Source organism: Psittacula echo, assembly GCF_963264785.1.
Source record: "Psittacula echo genome assembly, chromosome: Z".
NCBI classification, from domain to species: Eukaryota; Metazoa; Chordata; class Aves; order Psittaciformes; family Psittacidae; genus Psittacula; species Psittacula echo.
Window position 1 is genome coordinate 45,784,047 of NC_137742.1, and position 19,825 is coordinate 45,803,871.

The 19,825-nt window shown below is 40.4% G+C and overlaps 1 protein-coding gene across 1 annotated transcript in view; it reads right to left on the minus strand.

Annotated features, from left to right (window-relative positions):
• FANCC (FA complementation group C) overlaps positions 1-19,825 on the minus strand; it is a gene marked incomplete at its 3' end in the record, with an annotated part of 78,129 nt that overhangs the window by 6,408 nt on the left and 51,896 nt on the right. Inside the window, exons 8-11 of the mRNA XM_080637960.1 lie at positions 16,876-16,928; positions 10,205-10,304; positions 5,876-5,951; positions 4,970-5,051 (exon numbers count right to left, since the gene is read on the minus strand). Of these exons, the coding sequence (XP_080494086.1) occupies positions 4,970-5,051; positions 5,876-5,951; positions 10,205-10,304; positions 16,876-16,928 (311 nt within the window). The remainder of the gene's footprint in view (positions 1-4,969; positions 5,052-5,875; positions 5,952-10,204; positions 10,305-16,875; positions 16,929-19,825) is intronic.

Below are 19,825 nucleotides of genomic sequence, written 5' to 3' on the forward strand. Positions count from 1 at the left end.
GGCATCTCGAAGCACAAAGTCAAACTAAATGTGGAAGGAAAGACAGAAGTACAGCTGGAAGGAGATTAAGAATCAGATATGATTATTCCTGTTAAGTTTGGGGAAAGTTTTAAGCATTATAGGTTTTTCTTAAGCTTTATTCCAGGGGACTTCAAGAGCTGCTGTGCCATCCCTTACAGGAAACTCCAAAAGATCTGAGAAATTTCAGGAGTTGATGAAGTTGTCTGATACCATCACATTATCTGGGGAATGTGACAAGATCATAGTTGGAATATACTACTTTATATTTAAGACCTTCTGGAAGGGTGGGCTGCACAGTTTTATGGATGAAGGTATAGAATCATAGAATAGTTAGGGTTGGAAAGGACCTTAAGATCATCTAGTTCCAACCCCCCTGCCATGGGCAGGGACACCCCACACTAAACCATGCCACCCAAGGCCTCATCCAACCTGGCCTTGAACACCGCCAAGGATGGAGCATTCACAACTTCCCTGGGCAACCCATTCCAGTGCCTCACCACCCTAACAGTAAAGAATTTCTTCCTTATATCCAATCTAAACTTCCCCTGTTTCAGTTTTAACCCCTTACCCCTTGTCCTGTCACTACAGTCCCTGATGAAGAGTCCCTCTCCAGCATCCTTGTAGGCCCCCTTCAGACACTGGAAGGCTGCCATGAGGTCGCCACGCAGCCTTCTCTTCTCCAGGCTCAACAGCCCCAACTCTCTCAGCCTATCTTCATACAGGAGGTGCTCCAGTCCCCTGATCATCCTCGTGGCCCTCCTCTGGACTTGTTCCAACAGTTCCATGTCCTTTTTATGTTGAGGACACCAGAACTGCACACAATACTCCAAGTGAGGTCTCATGAGAGCAGAGTAGAGGGGCAGGATCACCTCCTTCGACCTGCTGGTCACGCTCCTTTTGATGCAGCCCAGGATACAGTTGGCTTTCTGGGCTGTGAGCGCACACTGAAGCCGGCTCATGTTCATTTTCTCATCGACCAACACCCCCAAGTCCTTCTCTGCAGGGCTGCTCTGAATCTCTTCTCTGCCCAACCTGTAGCTGTGCCTGGGATTGCTCTGACCCAGGTGTAGGACCTTGCACTTTGCATGGTTAAACTTCATAAGGTTGGCATCAGCCCACCTCACAAGTGTGTCAAGGTCCCTCTGGATGGCATCCCTTCCCTCCGGTGTATCAACCGAACCACACAGCTTGGTGTCATCAGCAAACTTGCTGAGGGCGCACTCAATCCCACTGTCCATGTCACCATCAAAGATGTTAAACAAGACTGGTCCCAACACCGATCCCTAAGGGACACCACTCGTTACTGGTCTCCAGCTGGACATCGAGCCATTGACCACAACCCTTTGTGTGTGGCCATCCAGCCAGTTCTTTATCCACCGAGTGGTCCACCCATCAAATTGATGTCTCTCCAATTTAGAGACAAGGATGTCATGTGGGACAGTGTTGAACGCTTTGCATAAGTCCAGGTAGATGACGTCAACTGCTCTACCCCTGTCCATCAGTTCCGTAGCCCCATCATAGAAGGCCACCAAATTGGTCAGGCAGGATTTCCCCTTAGTGAAGCCATGCTGGCTGTCACCAACCACCTCCTTGTTTTTCATGTGCCTTAGCATGCCTTCCAGGAGAATCTGCTCCAAGAGTTTGCCAGGCACAGAGGTGAGACTGACTGGTCTGTAATTCCCTGGGTCATCCATTTTCCCCTTCTTGAAAATGGGGGTTATATTTCCCTTTTTCCAGTCATCGGGAACTTCACCTGACTGCCATGATTTTTCAAATATGATGGACAGTGGCTTAGCAACTTCATTTGCCAGCTCCTTCAGGACCTGCGGATGGATTTCATCAGGTCCCATGGACTTGTGCATGTTCAGGTTCTTAAGATGGTCTCGAACGAGACCCTCTCTTACAGTGGGCCCAAGGTCTTCATTCTCACAGTCCCTGCATCTGCCTTCCAAGACTTGGGTGGTGTGGTCAGGGCATTTGCCAGTGAAGACTGAGGCAAAGAAGTCATTAAGAACCCCTGCCTTCTCCAAATCCCAGGTAGCCAGTTCTCCCGGTATCTTCCAAAGGGGGCCTACATTGTCCCTAGTCTGTCTTTAATTTGCAATGTTCCTATAGAATCCCTTCCTGTTATCCTTAACATCCCTAGCCAAGTTTAATTCTAATTGGTCCTTAGCTTTCCTAACCTGGTCCCTAGCTTCCCGGCCAACATCCCTGTATTCTTCCCAGGCCACCTGTCCCTGCTTCCACCTTTTACAAGCTTCTTTTTTCCTTTGAATTTTCCTGAGCAGCTTCTTACCCATCCAAGGATGTCTCCTGGCCCTCCTGCTGCACTTCCTGCGTGGTGTATGCAGATAGTATTCTGCCTGGAGTATACTAGTCACTGATGTTTTCTACAGGTATCCCAGAAATTACTGATCCTGAAAATGGTACTATCTATATAACATAGAATCTCAGGGTCTTAAAATCCTATTCCTAGAATACAAATCCACCACACTGGTATTTTTGGATATGCGTGTTAACTGACATCAGACATAAGAGGTTGACATAGAGAGAAAATAGAATACTGAGGTGACTGCTATAAAAGTCACCATTGCTGATATTCCACAGCTTTTGGAGGGGCAGCAGGATGGCTCAGAATGCAGTGATGTGTGACAAAATCTGAGATTAAGCTTCCTTAGCTAAAGGAACAGGATCAGCACTGGTAAAGTCTTTGAAGATACTAGAATGTCGAAATTCAACATTAAAAACCTTTGAAAAAAAACAAAGACATGATCGGGATCTAAGACAACAGCCTACTTATCTGACCATAAGTCAATGCTGTGGCAACGTAAGTGGATAGGCTAGCTTTGAAACCCAGTGATTTACAATCAAAGATGGAATTGAATTAAAAGTACTGAAAACATGTAACTATACTTACGGTAATACTGACAGTATTTAGGACTGTAAGTGTTCATTGCTCAAAGGGTAAATACAAATCCTTAAACTTTATGCATTAAACATTAACAAGTACTTAGCAGAATAGGATTTAATTCTTCACTATATAGCCTAGGCACCACTTACAACTCACCATAACTTTCCTGTGTCATAGAAGTGCCCAGTTTGGATTCGTGTACCCTCCAATTCTGTCCCCGCTGCTGTTTCTGCCTGCTCAGAACAGTCAGAACAGTTTCTGACTGTCAGCTGTTCCACTGTCATTGCCAAAAGCAGTCCTTCACTTTCCCTGGGACTTCCCCCCGCAAAAAGTACATCAATTGGTTTCTGATTTAAAATGTCATATAACATCTACTGTTCACTGAGATGACTTCATGTAATAATAGTGGCACAGAAACAATCTGTTGATTAGAAGTACACAGCACCTTGCTGAAAGAGTTAACATTTGGTGTAAAATAAAACCACTTAAACCAGGCTATATAAACAGACAGCACTGATTATAAGAAGCAAGAGGAAACCCTGCATAGTGGTATTTTTCACTCCTCTGTTAATCTTACTACGTACAAAGGATGCAGAATCGGGAATAAAGCAATAAAAGAAATTTGTATACAGTTTCCTTGTGAATATTAATATTTAAAAACTCAAGCCAGATGTATTTTCTTTTTAACTGAGAGGGGTTTGGTAGAAAACGTAATTGTTCCATGAGTTCTAAAGGAAGTAAGGGAATATTCTGGCAAGTACAATACTATTCAAACTAGTGCACTATCAAACCAAAGGGGGAAAAAGACCATATAAGCTAAGAAAGGGCTAGGCCACAAAAGGAGAACAGATATTTTCTATTATTGTAATACAGTATGATGGATAATACTTGTTTTATTTGTTTATTCTAAGTTTCAGTTATGTGTTTCTTTAAGAAGCCAGGGTCAGCTACTGGTCGCACTCCAAGAGCGGAAAGGTTTAACAGACTTCAGGGATGAACATGTGAGACATAGCACTGAACTGCAGCTTATACAGAAAAGTGAGAAGCTGCCAGCAAAGAGCTCAGCCTCAGAGGGAACAGCAAAAAAGCTTTTTCTGCCACTCAACAACAACAACAAAGTCTCCATGAGTTAACTGAAACCAAGTGTGGATGCAAGTATCAGTCTTCCAGGACACAGAGGGACAGCTGGGTATCTTTTGCAAGTCTATCTGGCCTAAGCATTCTATGTTTCTTTTGAAATATTTCAGGTTTAAAATAAAAATTAAATTAGTTTATTTAAAAGCTGTTCAACTTTCTTTGGAAAGCTGACTCTTGGAGCAGGTCTAAGCAAGTCAGTTCTCATCACACCTGATATGAAAGAATTACAGGGCAGCAACAGAGAGATGTATCTTTTACCATTCTTTTTGATACAGCCCTAGAGCATCTACTAACAACGTAGGATTCATGTACACAAACGCTATCATCATGATATCAACTGTTCAGGGAAAAAAAAAGTGAAGGGCCACAGGTCAGAAACATGGGAAGTCAGCTCCAACAGTAATATAACAAACAATGATACTTCAGTCTAGCAGTCATATCTATATAAAAAAAAAAAATCAAGAAGTTGGAAATTCGGATGTTTGCACAAGCCTGCAAAAAGCAAATGCAGCTAAAATGGCACTGCTCACAACAAGCTCTTTCCAATACTAGCTGCTTTTCTGGTTGGAAGAGTTCTTGTTTGCCAATCCAGAATCGGTTTTAAAAGTTGGGGAAGGAAACAGGAGAGTAGGCAAGCAAGCAGTTCTGCTATACAGCTAGCTATTTGCTTGAAATGGAAGGAACAACAAGATTTTATTTACTCAGAGGCTTATTGGACAGGTCTATAGGTGCTACAAACTTCAGGTTTAGTAAGTAAACAAAGTCCTGTTCTTCAAAACAAATCTCTACTTTGAGAATAAGAAGCAAATGATGAAATGTAGCCACTGAAGACTTCAAATGACGTCTTTTCACAAATTAATGTAAAAAGGACAAAAAATTAGAAAATATAATACTGCTTACCTAACATTTGTCTCTTCTACCAATGCTTTGAGCATATCTGAAATGTGTTTCAAATGGGCAGACCAGTGTGTAGCTGGCAGCTCTGAGGAGGGAGGATAAACATAAAACTTTAAATTCTACTTTGTCCAGCTGGTGAAATTAACCATATTAATCTATCACTAAAATTTGTGCAATTTGATTCCGTTATCATAAAGCATTTAACATTTCATTCTGAAATTTCCTGATTTTCAACAATACTGATTCTAAGTTTCTAAGAACAATTCATTTACAAAGCTAAGTGATGAAGTAGAGCTAGCAATATTCAAATGAGGCTGATGTACCCTTGTGTAAATGCTATCTTAATATATAATCAGTGCAGTAACATTGTCAGAGGCTCTTGTACTAGCTGAAATTATTGCTCATGAAAAACTGTATTATATTGAACAGTATCACAAAACTACATCATACTGATCAGAAATGGGAAACCTGAAAAAATAATAAATTTTGCAATCTAAAATGTCAGCAGAATTCAAGCTTCAGAGACAAATTGGCAAGGCTATCTCTTGTAATATACATATGAAAATTTTCATGACAACTAATATTATAAGAATATTTTGTATTTTTACAGTCTCAATAACGTGTTTATTTCTAGAAAATTAAGCACCCTTTCTTTATAATTCACTTCTGGTTTAGTTTTCTTTAAAGTTACATCTGCATTATTGTTACATGAGAACTTGTTGGTTTTTTCAGGAACCTCTAAACCTCTCCCAACCAAAACATTAAAGGATTATTATTAAAACTGATAAGTCAACATAACCTTTTTAAGAAATGGCAAAATTTTTTCTTCATGCCTTTTAAAGTTATTTGAAGAGGTACACAGATGATGCAGGTTGGCTAATGCTACAGATATTTCATGAAGAAACTTACCAAAAGGACATCTGAGTAAAGCTGTTACAAGAGGCTGGTGATGGTAAGGAAAGTACGCCTTCAGTGAAAATTTATGCTAAGATACAAAATCATTATTTTGAGAGCTTTCAGGTCAGTTTTCAAAACAAACTCACAATGAACAATCTCATCTAAAGTAGTAATTAACAATACAGACTGAAGCAAGAGAACATAAAAGTAACTCTACACTTAATTTTAGGATTTTGTATTAAAAAAGATGGGGATAGTTACAAAAAGCTTGCTTAGAAAATGTACTTATGTATTTTTTAAATATATGCCTTAAAAAAAGATTTAGACTATGAAGAAAATTACATTTTAATATTCTTAGGTTTTTTTCCCTGTAATACCAAGTCTTCAACTCTTAACATGCAGAGGTTAAAAGAGACACCAATTAGTTTAATTTCATTTTCCAGTGTGAACAGGTTCATACTAAACTAAGAACTAATAACATCTACAATACCTGCGAGTGTGGTGTGGATTATTGCCTTCTATTCAGAAATGAAAACCTAAAGATCCTAGGATCTGATTCAGCACAAGGTAGGGTAGTCATACATAACAGACTTGTCCTCAGTTTAGCTGGGTACGTGTGACTTGTATACTATGAACATTGCTGCTTGTGTAGCTGAGACTAGCAGCAACATACCTTTAATCATACCTTTAATCTTCTAGTTCTGCAAATATCTACTGCAGGCTTGTCTAATGTGTGGTATGCATGTGCAAGTGCAACATGAACTGCCTTTGAGGTGGACTGAAAACTATCTGAATAGCCACGCCCAGAGGGTGGTGGTCAGTGGCACAAAGTCTAGTTGGAGGCCAGTAACTAGTGGTGTACCCACAGGGGTTAATACTGCATTTGATCCTGTTCGACATCTTCATTAACAATCTGGATGAAGGGGCAGAGAGACAGCAAACTGGGAGAAGTGGCTGATATGCCAAAGGGTTGTGCTGCCATCCAGAGGAACCTTGACAGGTTGGAGAAATGGGCTGATAGAAGCCTCATGAAGTTCAACAAGAAGAAAGTATAAAGTCCTGCACCCGGGAAGGAACAACCCCAGGCACCAGTACAGGCTGAGAAACTGGAAAGCAGTTTTGCAGAAAAGGACCGGGGGATCCAGATGGACACCAAATAGAACTTGAGCCAGCACTGTGCCCTTGCCGCAAAGGCAACAAATTGTATCTTGAGCTGCGTTATGCAAAGGATTGCCAGCAGGTCGAGGGAGGTGATCCTTCGCCTCTCCTCAGCACTGGTGACCAGCCACTCCAGCAGCCAAACCTGGAGTACTATGTGCAGTTTTAGGTTCCTTAGTACAAGAAAGACATCAACATACTGGAGAGAGTTCAACAAAGGGCCACCAATCTCAACCTCTATGATTCTGTCATTTCAGTCTTCAAGTCTCCATACCATTGACCTTAGAACTATTCCATCTCCTTTCTTTAGGAATAAAAAAGTATCTAATAAATAGGTCATCTCTTGAAAAACAGACTCCATGGAATATATATATAAAAAAAAGAAACACAGATTCTATAAAATATAATAATTTCTGAATCCAATGAAGACCATATTTAATAACTAATTTATTTTGGATATATAGATGCATGCATCTTATAAACAAAGACAATGTGACATTCTGCTTGTACTCATTTTTTGTTCTGTAAACAACAATTAATTGAAATTACAGCAAACATATTCAGTACTCTCAGACAATCACTTGTATGGTAAGACTCTAAAAGACTACCTGCCAAGTGGAATTAAGGTAATTAAAAATTAATAATCTCTATACTAAAGTATGCATGTAGCCAACTAGTTTGCACCAAGAATCATCATGAAAAAGCAGCTCTTGACACAGTTAATAGTAGCCAAGACAACCCACAACATGAGTTACATATGAAAATAGTATTGAAAAGTCAAAACCAGTTTTCAGCATACTGTTTCAACAAAGAAAAAAAAATTTGCTTCCTATCAAGCACAGTATTTTAGGCAGTTCTTTCCTTACATAACCCAACACAAAATGCAAAGCAAGGTTCAAAGAGACAGACTGAGTCTGGATGTAGCTGGTTATAATAATTGCCCTGATGTATAACAGGAAATAAAAGTAGAACACTGGCTTAAAATATTTATCCAGTGATTTAAAACAAAATTCCCAGGTGAAAACCAATGACAATTCTGAAATGATCAAGGGAAAATAATCCTGGAGGAAATTACTGTTTCCATCAACTAAACCTTAAAACTTTAAGTTTATAAATTTATGAGCAATATGACCCACATATCCTTTGGTCAGCTTTCACTACAGTAATAAACTTGAAGGAAATCTGCTTGTACAAAGCATGGAAAGGATTATCACAACAGTGATAAAACAGTACACCCACTATTAAATTCCTTATTCAATGCCTATATAAATGGTCTTTTTTCCTAAGTAGGTCTAAATCCCATGTTCCATTTATACCTTTTTCACTCTACCCAAACACAGATGAAGCAATTTAATTCCTAACCCCTGTAGCACTTTTTCACATTCTTCAGCTTTCCTTCTGCCAAACCTTGTTCTCTTTAAATAGTCTTCAAAGTTATTAGAAAAGACAGCTGTTTCTGACAGCTGTCACACTGCAATAGAGAGTCATACTCCTCCTCCCTTGCAACCTGTGCAACTGCCAGACATGACCTGGTTCTTTTGAAAATTTTGGGGACAAATCTGTTTGCCTAGCCTTTTTTAAATTAATTGTACTATAAATTCCTATGATCTTAAATGACCCAGCCAGAACCCTCTTCATCTTCTGTTATTAATGGTTTTACCATTCCTCTGTGAAATGCTAATGGAGCACATTATGTTCTGTCAAGGGCATCCAGATACCACAAAGATGGGTGCCTTATGAATAGATGTAATATTGGTATGACAAAAAAAATGTGATCTTACTGATGGAAACAAAGTTAAGGAAGCAGTCTGTGACTGCATTTTTCTAAGCCAGCTCTTAGTTAACATTATGGCTGATTCACAAACTGATACAAAGGATTTAACAATCTAAGATAATACCTTAATTGGAGCCTATGAATTAAACTTTATATACAAGTTAAATAGAGAAAACTTAACATTTAATAACACTTCAAAAAAAAGCGGGCAATAGTCCATGTTGCAATGTCAGTAGGTGAAGGACTTTCACCCTGAAGCAAATGTATCACCTGCCCAACCGGACTGCCTCCTGGCTGGCTGATGAGCATGGAATCTTTACATGTGTTTTTCCACACAGTGTGATGCTAGCATTCAGCCAGGGTGGCATAAAATTAACATGCACAGCACCTGCATATGAAGCAAGACAGATGCACTTTCATCCTTACTACATATTGCCTGAAGATAGACAGAATCAATCACACCACTTATTACAGGACAATGCACCACAGGTTCTAAGAAATCCCAAAATTTTCTTAACTACCATCTCCCTAAACAGATGCAAAAACCAAAGGAACTGGAAATTTTCTTAAGTCTAAAGTGAGATCTATTAAAGATACGACATTTTTCAAACTTATGAATTGGAGTTAAACAACCAAACAAAATTGTCAGGATGTGAAGTGACAGTGTAAGTTGGGAGCCTAAAAAGAAGTTTGCAACCTATTAACATGACAACACTTTTTCATATCTCAATTTCAAAATTTAAAAATGAGAAGCTGATCCTGCTCTTATTTAGATTAATACATACAAAAATAATTCTACTTAGTTCAGTAAGTGCTGTATAGGAATCTGTGCAGAAGAGACATTAAGCTGCAATATCTGAATCTTTCAGCCGAGGAAAAACTTCTGAAAGCAAATGGTAAAGACCAGGAACTGAAACCAGTGTGTATTGTGTCTTTTACCTTCTGAACAGACAAATCTGACTATCTAGTATCCTACTTACAATTATTTCGAGAAATGAGGATGAGGTTATTATCTCTGTTTCACTTATCAGAAACCCTGTTACTGCAAAAATAAAACGTGCTAAAGTTTTTCATCCTTTCTATAAAAGACAGATGATCATGATCATGTTCACTATACAGATAGAAACTTAACCACCAGGTGAACTGTTCTGTGAAAATCACAGTTTAGGTTGCAGGATTACTCCAGGGTGAAGTCAGGTAAATTGCTCTCACATATTGGTTTCATACTATAATTTTATTCACAGGTGAAAATGAATTGAATTGAACCTTGGCATATATATACAGCTATAGGGAGATGCTATTATTTAACTAATTATATTCAGTCACCATTCTTAAGAGCAAAATTGTTCTTTGTGAAATTTTCTGTTCTCTTACTGAAAAGAAACATTTAGAAATAGATCTTGACTAACCTGCTTGTTTTCATTCTGATGAGCCTGAAGGAAAAGCTGTGTAAACACCTGTATTATGATCATAACTTCTGGAGTTCCATCAGTTTCCAGCAATGCATTCCTAAGCATAGAGAAGTTAGATTACGACAGATCAGATACTGAGTCTGCCTGTCACACCACTCTCAGTTGAAATGAAGAAAAAAAAAGGTACATTTTTTGTATGCTGTAGATGCAAGCTGTGTCTGAGCTCATTATGCCTGACAAGTACTAACTTTACAGGCTTTTTAAATTCTATTTTACTTAAACAAACCCCACTCCCCCCCCACTCCCACACACAGCTCCTACAAATAAACTAGATTTTGTAAGTGTATATGTAGTATAAATGCAGACATAATTTATCCCATCAATAGGGAAAGAAGTATAAAATTAAAAAAAGAGATTACCACAACTTTATTAGGAAAATTTGGCATCTGAGCAACCTTATTGGTTTCAGATCAACTATTCCCATGTCTACAGTTAAGCATACTTCAGCGTTTTGTGGGATTGCATCCCATAGGCCATCTCAAATTAGAGAGAAAGTACAATCTAGTACAATCTCCTGGGGTATGGTCCCTGGAGAACAAAACCAAACCAAAAAAAAAAAAAAAAAAAAAAAAAAAATCCACCAAAACAACCCAACCAAAACTCCTACTGGAGCCAGGGAAACTAGCAAGAAAAGTTGTTGATCATATTCACAAGTTACGTATTTAGAAAACTATACAAAGACACTGAAATGAAATATTAAAAAATACAGCTGCTATTCAATTGCTGTGACTCCATAGTGATCATTAAGCAATGAATCAGCAGCACAAACAGAAATGAGTGTGTGCCAAAGGTGTACTTTAGGTCAGTCCTTGCTACAGATTTAACCAATGCATTTCAATGTGCTTTCAATGATGAAATCATAAAATCTGCTGTGGAGGTTCATGAAGGTGAAAGCTTTAAGTGGCCTTCCACAGGGCATAATGTAACCTTGAGCAAATGGAGCAGAAAAACACATGGGCAGCAAAGCATAATAATCTGACTCCATAATGTTCTAAAAGGCAAGAACAGCTAACATTACTGTAACAGAGAAATTTCACACAACTACTACAGGCAAATATGATCACTAATATAAACACAAAAACCAGTACACAGAAACTCAAGACAGTCTAAGTGTATGGACTTCTGTATAGATGCACATAGCAACAAAATAAGCTTCTACATGGGATATAAAACCAAAAGTTTTTATATCCCAAGTAGATAAAACAATACTAAGATAAAACAATGTAGCACAATCAACTTCAATGAAAAGCATGCAAATACCAGGAAAAGTTATACCTGAAAGAGAAAAAATGCTTAGATCTGTACTACTAACCTATTAAGTACTCCCAAAATAAAAGGAGCTTTTTGCCAGCTGTAGGAACTCAACACAGTTTCCAAGCAATGAAATACAGGTTCTTTATCAGCAGCATTCTAAAATCTCACATGACTAAATCTTGAATAGCATTTTAATGTCTACACGTATCTTCATAACAGCTGAAAGGAAGTTGTGGATGCCTGACACCTGGAAGCATTCCAGGCCAGGTTAGATGGAGCTTTTGAGCAACCTGGGCTAGTTGAAGTTGTCCCTGAAGGTTGAAAGAGGTGATCCTGCCCCTCTACTCTGCTCTCCTGAGACTCCACTTGCAGTACTGCTTACAGTTCTGGTGTCCTCAACATAAGAAGGACAAGGAGCTGTGAAAGCAAGTCCAGATGAAGTCACGAGGATGATCAGGGGAATGGAGTACCTCCCGTATGAAGATAGGCTGAGAAAATTGGGGCTATTGAGCCTCGAGAAGATGCGTGGAGACCTCAAGAGCAGCCTCCCAATATCTGAAAAGGGCCTACAAGGATGCTGGAGAGCGACTCTTCATCAGGAACTGTAGCAACAGCACAAGGGGTGATGGGTTTAAACATAAACAGGGGAAGTTTAGATTGGATATAAGGAAGAAGTTCTTTACTGTAAGGGTGGTGAGGCACTGGAATGGGCTGCCCAGGGAAGTTGTGAATGCTCCATCCCTGGTGGTGTTCAAGGCCAGGTTGGACAAAGCCTTGGGCAATACGGTCTAGTGTGAAGGTGTCCCTGCTCATGGCAGTGGGGGTTGGAATTAGAAGATCTTAAGGTCCTTTCCAACCCTAACTATTCTGTAACTCCGTGATCTGAGAAACATCTCATCCATTTCTACCAAATGGAAAGGGGGGGAAAGAGTTCTGTAGTCTCACGTTAATTTTAGAAAATATTTTAAGTACCATGCCCCTAAATAAGTCAAGAAATTTGAACAAATTTTGCCACTTTATACCATCACATACAGCCTCCAGCTTAAGACATTAGTAGAGGTCTGCTGAAGTCACATCAGTTTTCATATGGACCTGTCTTTGGGAAAGACCCTGGTCTCAACTATTCAGAAAGTGTTAGCTGCACTGAGACACTGGACTGCAGCAGCAGAAAGGGCTGCCACAGCAATAGCTGCCAAGTGGTCCCACTCTCACGCACAACAGTCTACAGTTTTTGCAGCAAAGACTCTTCTGTTTTGGCTGCACAAACCTAAACATGTACACAGACACACAAACACCACAAACATGTACATCTTTTTTTCTTAAGAAGGTAAACACTTGATGCACAAAGAATTTCAGTCACTAAATGTATTTTTATAGAAACAGTAATTCTGATAATCCTGGGAGTAGATCTACTTAAACAAAAGGATAAAATAAGTCATAAGGTGAAGAAGCCACTGAAAACTGAGTACAAAGTATTGGAAGCCCTCATGTGGTAAACAATAATAGAATCATAGAATAGTTAGAGTTGGAAAGGACCTTAACATCATCTAGTTCCAACCTCCCTGCCATGGGCAGGGACACCCCACACTAAACCATGTCACCCAAGGCCTCATCCAACCTGGCCTTGAACACCGCCAAGGATGGAGCATTCACAACTTCCCTGGGCAACCCATTCCAGTGCCTCACCACCCTCTCAGCAAAGAATTTCCTCCTTATATCCAATCTAAACTTCCCCTATTCAAGTTTTAATCCATTACCCCTTGTCCTGTCACTACAGTCCTTAATGAAGAGTCCCTCCCCAGCATCCTTGTAGGCCCCCTTCAGACACTGGAAGGCTGCCATGAGGTCTCCACGCAGCCTTCTCTTCTCCAGGCTCAACAGCCCCAACTCTCTCAGCCTATCTTCATACAGGAGGTGCTCCAGTCCCCTGATCATCCTCGTGGCCCTCCTCTGGACTTGTTCCAACAGTTCCATGTCCTTTTTATGTTGAGGACACCAGAACTGCACACAATACTCCAAGTGAGGTCTCATGAGAGCAGAGTAGATGGGCAGGATCACCTCCTTCGACCTGCTGGTCACGCTCCTTTTGATGCAGCCCAGGACGCGGTTGGCTTTCTGGGCTGCGAGCGCACACTGATGCCGGCTCATGTTCGTTTTCTCATCGACCAACACCCAAAGTTCCTCTCCACAGGGCTGCTCTGAATCTCTTCTTTGCCCAACTTGTAGCTGTGCCTGGGATTGCTCAGACCTTGCACTTGGCATAGACAAACTTCATAAAGCTGACATCAGCCCACCGTAAGCGTGTCAGTGTCCCTCTGGATGGCATCCCTTCCCTCCAGCGTATCAACCGAACCACACAGCTTGGTGTCATCAGCAAACTTGCTGAGGGCGCACTCAATCCCACTGTCCGTGTCACCATCAAAGATGTTGAACAAGACCGGTCCCAACACCGATCCCTGAGGGACACCACTCGTTACTGGTCTCCAGCCGGACATCGAGCCATTGACCACAACTCTCTGTGTGCGGCCATCCAGCCAGTTCTTTATCCACCGAGTGGTCCACCCATCAAATTGATGTCTCTCCAATTTAGAGACAAGGATGTCATGTGGGACAGTGTTGAACGCTTTGCATAAGTCCAGGTAGATGACGTCAACTGCTCTACCCCTGTCCATCAGTTCCGTAGCCCCATCATAGAAGGCCACCAAATTGGTCAGGCAGGATTTCCCCTTAGTGAAGCCATGCTGGCTGTCACCAACCACCTCCTTGTTTTTCATGTGCCTTAGCATGCCTTCCAGGAGAATCTGCTCCAAGAGTTTGCCAGGCACAGAGGTGAGACTGACTGGTCTGTAATTCCCCAGGTCATCCATTTTCCCCTTCTTGAAAATGGGGGTTATATTTCCCTTTTTCCAGTCGTCAGGAACTTCACCTGACTGCCATGATTTTTCAAATATGATGGACAGTGGCTTAGCAACTTCATTTGCCAGCTCCTTCAGGACCTGCGGATGGATTTCATCAGGTCCCATGGACTTGTGCATGTTCAGGTTCTTAAGATGGTCTTGAACCAGATCCTCTCTTAAAGTGGGCCCAAGGTCTTCATTCTCACAGTCCCTGCATCTGCCTTCCAAGACTTGGGTGGTGTGGTCAGGGCATTTGCCAGTGAAGACTGAGGCAAAGAAGTCATTAAGAACCTCAGCCTTCTCCAAATCCCGGGTAGCCAGTTCTCCTGACAGCTTCCAGAAGAGGTCTACATTGTCCCTAGTCTGCCTTTTATTTGCAGTGTACCTATAGAATCCTTTCCTGTTATCCTTAACATCCCTAGCCAAGTTTAATTCTAACTGGGCCTTAGCCTTCCTAACCTGGTCCCTAGCTTCCCAGACAACATCCCTGTATTCTTCCCAGGCCGCCTGTCCCTGCTTCCACCTTCTATAAGCCTCTTTTTTCCTTCGAATTTTCCTCAGCAGCTCCTTATCTATCCAAGGAGGTCTCCTGGGCCTCCTGCTGCACTTCCTTCTAGTTGGGATGCAACACTCCTGAGCTTGGAGCAGGTGATCCTTGAATAACAACCAAGAATCTTGGGCTCCCCTGCCCTCTAGGGCTGTATCCCATGGAACCTTACTAAGCAGGTTCCTGAAGAGGCCAAAGTCTGCTCTCTTGAAGTCCAGGGCAGTGAGCTTGCTGCACACTCTTCTCACTGTCCCGAGGATCTCGAATTCAACCATCTCGTGGTCACTGCAACCAAGGCTGCCCTGGAGCATCACATTTCCAACCAGCCCTTCCCTGTTGGTGAGCACGAGGTCAAGCATGGCACCTCTCCTTGTCAGCTCCTCCATTACTTGCAGAAGGAAGTTGTCTTCCACACAATCGAGGAACCTCCTGGATTGCTTGTGCCGTATCGCTCCTCCAAAAGATACCAGGGACTGATATCTGTCTCCCATGAGAACAAGGGCCTGCAAGTGTGAGGCTGTTCCTATCTGTCTATAGAGTGCTGAAGCAGAGTCCACAGATTCCTCTTGATCAGGCGGTCTGTAACAGATCCCCACAGTAATGTCCCCCATCGCTGTTCTCCCTTTAACCCTGACCCACAAACTCTCTGTCGACTGCTCACCCGTCCCCAGACAGAGTTCCATACTCTCCAGCCCATCCCTAACATAAATAGCAACTCCCCCTCCCCGCCTGCCAGGCCTGTCTTTTCTATAGAGCCTGTAACCTTCCATTCCAACACTCCAGTCATAGGAGCCATCCCACCATGTTTCTGTGATGCCTACTATATCATACTCCCGTAGTCGTGCACACATCTCTAATTTCTCTTGTTTATTCCCCACGCTACGGGTGTTTGTACAGAGGCATCTGAGCCAAGCTCCAAATGAAGCCGGCTCATTGGCTGAAGTGGCTGGAATATCTCTACATTGCTCCGAGCATTTATTGTAGGTGCTGGCAACTGACTGGGTGTGTTGGGATGGAACAATGCCCCCCTCCCCCAACACATCTAGTTTAAAGAAACCTTGACCAGCCTGGCAAGCCTCCTACCAAAACCACTCTTCCCCTTCATTGTCAGACCAGCTCCACCAGCCCCTAGTAGACCTGGTCTACTAAATTGAGTTCCATGTTCTAGATACCCAAAGCCCTGACTATGGTACCACCCTTCTAACAATTTATTAACCTGGTCAATCCTCCTAGCCTTTTTAAAGTCCTCCTCCTTATCCTGGAGAATAGATGAAAAGACAATCTGAGCTCCAGAGCCCCTAACCACTTCTCCCAGGCCTCTGTGGTCCTTCTTTATGTTCTCTGGGCTACTGCTATTTATATCACCAGCACCCACATGGATCACTAGAAGTGGGTAATAGTCCGTGGGACTTACTACAGCAGGCAGCCTCCCTGCAACATCCCTGATCCGTGCCCCAGGTAGGCAACACACCTCCCTTGAGGCTGGGTCAGGCCGACAGATGGGTGCCGCTGTTCCTTTCAAAGTAGAGTTCCCTACTATGACCCGCCGCTTTTTCCTGGCAGCACCAGTAGTGATCTTCATGCTGGCAGGGGCCAAACCATTTCAGCATTTATAAATTTCACCTTAATATCATATTTCAACCAGAAATATCTATTGAAGTACAAAATAAATTTTAAACGTTAAAGGCTAAAATACTATCTATCTATGATTATTATAACTTTCACAAGAGTTTTAACATTTTTCAGTATTTGCAGTATACTACATGGAAGGCAACATTAAGGCATGCAGAAAAAGACAGCCTGAAATTACATTACATCCCAGGTTTATAATACTCATTCTTGTAATGAAGAAAACCTCAGTGTTTAAACTGATTATTTGAAACAATTTCCACTGTAACTTCAACACTTACTTAAAAATTTCATTGACAATTCTGAAAATGGCAGGATGGTTTGCTGCTTGTGGCTGTTGGTAAACAAATGAAAGAAATTTAGTCATTAGTAAGAAACAACTCAAACAACTGCCACTGTATTATTTACATGTTATTATTTACACTGTAAGATTTAACTCATGGATACTATTACAATGCAATTATTAAACTCTAATTCTCAGATCAAATCTTACTAAACCCTCAGATTTTCTTAGGATTAGGTTCTGCAAAATAACTATGTCATGGAAGGAGATTCACAGTGATAGCAGGTAGGTCAAACAGCTGGTATATGCAAACACCTGGGATATCAAGCTGTTTATGACAACAATTCCTAACAATACTAAAAGTGACAGAGAGAACAGGTTGTTGCATGCACTTGCAAGAGGCAAGAGATAGAGAGCAGATTTACAAAAAGCTTTTCCTTTTTTTCACAGACAATCCCTTTTGGATGTGCTTTGAGATTCTTGCTACGTCTTCAAAATTAAATTCCAGAAAATAAATTTATTTTTTCACCTTCGTCTTTAATACAACCACACACATTTTGGTTGAAGACATTTTTTCAGTGTTATCTTCTGTGAATTTCAGAGTTGCTAGTGCAAGCTAAATATCTCAGCGCATCAAAATGTATTTTTTTTTTCTAAACAACTGAGGCTTTTTATCACGCTACCACACAAAAGACTGTTTTAAGTTATTATATTAAGCATGCAGTAGTATACATACTACCTTCTAATCCCATATTCCCAAGTTTTAAGATGTATTAGGCTTCTATAGAGTGCCAAGAATAATATAAACTACTTACACATTCCCCACAGTATATTTTTCCTAAGTTAAAAAACAATTCCACACTATGTGCTTCTCAAGTTAACACCTGAAGACTTGATAAAAATATAGTTCTTGAACAATCCAGAGTAAAGTACATTTAACAAAATGCATTCTATAAACTTCATCATGCGTGGAAGGAATAGCATTTATAAATGTCATTTATTTTAACAGCCTTATGTACCTGACACACTACTGAAAAAAACCCAAACTTTTATGACTTTGTTTCAAGCTAAAAAGCACTAGTAGATTTTTTTTTTTTTTCTGCACACAGGCAGAATAATGAATTTACTGTATATGGTCCCTATATGATAATCAGAAAATAAACAGACAAAATTTAATACAAACTTGTCTAGAAAATTCCTTGTTTCTCACAGCTGTCTTTGCCATACTGCAAACATTAGATGGCACCTCATTTTCTTGTTTTACCACTCTCCTTTTTTGTCACACGGCTGTAGCTAAGTTGTCCTGTTGAACGTGTGCCATCTAGTGCTCGAGAGCATTTACAGCCGGTTTTTTTGACGTGTGGAGAACAGCATGCAGCTTTTTGCAAGGCTGGTCTCCAAACTTCCACTGCTAGAAGGGGAAAAAAACTATCTGGATGAGACAAAAGAGAGACAAGTTCATATCTTATTTTTATTTTTTATTAAAAAAAAAAAAAAAAAAAAAAAAAAAAAAAAAAAAAAAAAAAAGAACTTGGGCTAGACAATCTCCAGAGGTATACTGAACCCCAGCCATTCCACAGTTCTGAGACACCTCACCTACTTCTTTCTGTACACATGCTTTTGTGATGAGGTACCAACACACTGTTGTTAAGATACTGAATAGAAACTAGACAGGATCCATTCGCACAGTGCCATACATATCAAGATCAAATCTTTTGAACAAGACCAAAATAAATGTGCTGTATGCAACAATGAAAAATTCTCCACCCTTTCCTGCCAGACAGCAGGAAAGTCACTGCAGTACTCACTACAAGAAACCACAGTTAATAGCTCCTAGTATTTAATCTACACTACTGAAATCAGTACGAATTTCATCACTGGTATTCAAAATGTAAAACAAAAACCAATCAACCAAACCAACCCACTCCCCAAAAAACCCCACTGTTATCTAATTCCATGAGATATTGATGAATGGACTGCATGGAATTAATTTGCAAGCACTAGAAGTAAGAATGCTATCATAGTGCAAAAGTCTCCAAAGCACTCTGAAGATGTTCCTGTTCTATAGCAGGACTTGAGCAGGCAGCACAATTCTGCTGCATCCAACTGCAGTTCTGGAGTTTGGGTGGGACTATCAGTTTCAGGAGGGATTCTCATAGCATTTTCAATTGCTGACATTACCTCCTTATTTTTTCAAAATGAAAAGCATTTTATATTTCAATAATCTTGTCTGTGACTATGCAGTATTTTTCACAGGAAGCTTAGAAAAACAAACATTTTCTAGGAGCTTGTCACTTTTAAAACATGCACCATACATGCACTAAACATGCAAAATATGCACTAAGCCAAAAAGATTCAAACACAAGGAACTGGAGCTACATGTGTGATATTATGATTATGTATTTCAAGAGCGTGTGCCCCTTCAGAAAAAAACAAACCAAAAACAACACTGGGATTTCTGAAAGAAATAGAACAGCTGAAACCAGGTCAATATATTCTAACATGAACTATTACAAACACAAGTTCTATAGAACCTCACTACTCTTGTATTTATATTATCAGAAAGAAGAATCATAAACCAGTACAATACAGTACAATACAAAGCCAAAACTGAACGAAGAAATAATAAAAATACAGTTGTATCTACAGGAACAAGTAAATGGCACAAAGAAGAACAGACTAATAATCATATAGTGCATTTTGTTCACATCATAGAATGCTCTCTAAAACAACCACAAGTAAGAGTAAACATAAGATCCTGGGCTCATGACCACACAACAACAGATTTAAGGTAGTACACCACAAACACCAGTTCTCTTGACTTCCAGACTCACATGAACTTAATTCTTTTCTCATACCAAGTGCCAAATGTATTTTTATTTTGAAGCATGCACTTACTTTGAACCACAAACATCTCTTCACTGAGATTTAAAAAGCTCCTGAATTCA